This window comes from Sinocyclocheilus rhinocerous, unplaced genomic scaffold (genome assembly GCF_001515625.1).
Source record: "Sinocyclocheilus rhinocerous isolate Xijiao unplaced genomic scaffold, SAMN03320098_v1.1 scaffold547, whole genome shotgun sequence".
Lineage (NCBI taxonomy): Eukaryota > Metazoa > Chordata > Actinopteri > Cypriniformes > Cyprinidae > Sinocyclocheilus > Sinocyclocheilus rhinocerous.
Window position 1 is genome coordinate 113,137 of NW_015662974.1, and position 1,586 is coordinate 114,722.

Genomic DNA, 1,586 nt, shown 5'->3' on the forward strand with positions numbered 1-1,586 from the left:
TTTAAAAACCTTTTTCCCCGCGTTCCCTGAAGAAGCCAGGCACAAAAGCAGCGCCGATATGATCACGACGCTCTGCATGTTGCATGTGTGAATCCGGAGCAGCTCGAGCTCTTCTGCAGCAGTAAATGCAGCACTGAAGCTCCTGACATCAGCAGTCTCTCTCTCCTCTCAGGACTTATTTATTTATTAGGGCGCCCAACATCGGTGGATGCTGGTTAAACAGCCTCGAAGACAGATCTGTTAGAGCTACATTTAATTGCAAATGTTCAGTCGGGAATCCTGAAATATGTGCAATCCTTCTGATAAAAATAAGAAAATTTATCTTCCATTTTAGAGAATGGAGAGACTTTTCCTCTTGTTATTTTGTGGTGCATCATCAAAGTCCACATGAAATCACTTACAGTGCAGTTTTTCTTTCCTGTGTTGATATATTTCCTGCTGAAACAGGATGTTGAGGCTATGGTTCATTTAAACAAATAAATAAATAAAAGCCAATAACCTTACAGACATAAACAATTTGCTGTATTTCTATTTTGTTATAGTCTGAAAATATAGCCAGAAACAAGTACAAATGTAACAGTGAACATTATATTTACAGGGACTGCAAGATCTTTTAAAATTATTTAAAATATATTATGAATTTTTTTTTTTATAATGTAACCACTACAACGCTAAAGTCATATTGTTAAAGCTGCAGTCCGTAACTTTTTTGTGTTCAAAATGTACAAAATTTATATAATAAGCGAGTACACCATGAATCCATTTTCCAAACCGTGTTTTTGGCTTGTCCTGAATCACTACGGTGCACCTATAATACGTGTTTATATTCGGACTATTTTAGACTGGTTCCGGTACCGATGCGGAGTGTCCCAGTACATGCGTGATTCGCCATAGACATAAACAGAGAGAAGTAGCTCCGGCTACAATGTTCTTCCGCAAGACGCACGCAGTTCTGTTTATTAACCGCTAGAGCGCCAAAAGTTACGGACTGCAGCTTTAAATGTATTGCCAAAATCTAATTTTGTTCACTCTTCAGAAATATGACACATTAAATCTGCTTTATTGATTATAAAATATACATTTTGCATTCAGAGAACTTCTGTGGCATCAAGGAAACTGCTACTTTGTTTCATTTTCACAAATTGCTAGTAAATTTCGCAAAGAAATGGAAAGTAACACTTTGAATTAAATGTGACATTTTGAAGTAGAGTGACATTTCTTGTAAAACTATTGTAAACTTGTAATACTCCAGTAATCTGTTTTATTTACATTTTTGAAAGATCATTTTTACAGTATACAAAGAATCTCGGAATTAATCACTATTAGTTATTTTAATTAAATTATTATTTAATTTAATGTTTATTTATTATTATTAAATAGACATTTTAACTATTAATTATTTTATTTTTATTCATTAGCTTCTATTACTAAAAAATGTGGGGCTTTAGAATATGTTAAAAACAACCCGATCTCATGAAAGTGCGTATAAATAGTACGCCAAATAAAAACGAAAACTCGTGGTATTGATACGCAAAAATGGGCTTTGGCGTGTATATGCTACGCGATGGGGTTAGGGTTGTGGGGGC

The 1,586-nt window shown here is 34.5% G+C and overlaps 1 protein-coding gene across 1 annotated transcript in view; it reads right to left on the reverse strand.

Annotated features, from left to right (window-relative positions):
* LOC107728668 (leucine-rich repeat LGI family member 2-like) overlaps positions 1 to 130 on the reverse strand; it is an 8,904-nt gene extending 8,774 nt beyond the window's left edge. The window contains exon 1 of the mRNA XM_016538944.1: positions 10 to 130. Coding sequence (XP_016394430.1) covers positions 10 to 78 — 69 coding nt within the window. The 5' untranslated portion in view covers positions 79 to 130. The remainder of the gene's footprint in view (positions 1 to 9) is intronic.
* Between the last annotated feature and the right edge of the window lie 1,456 nt (positions 131 to 1,586).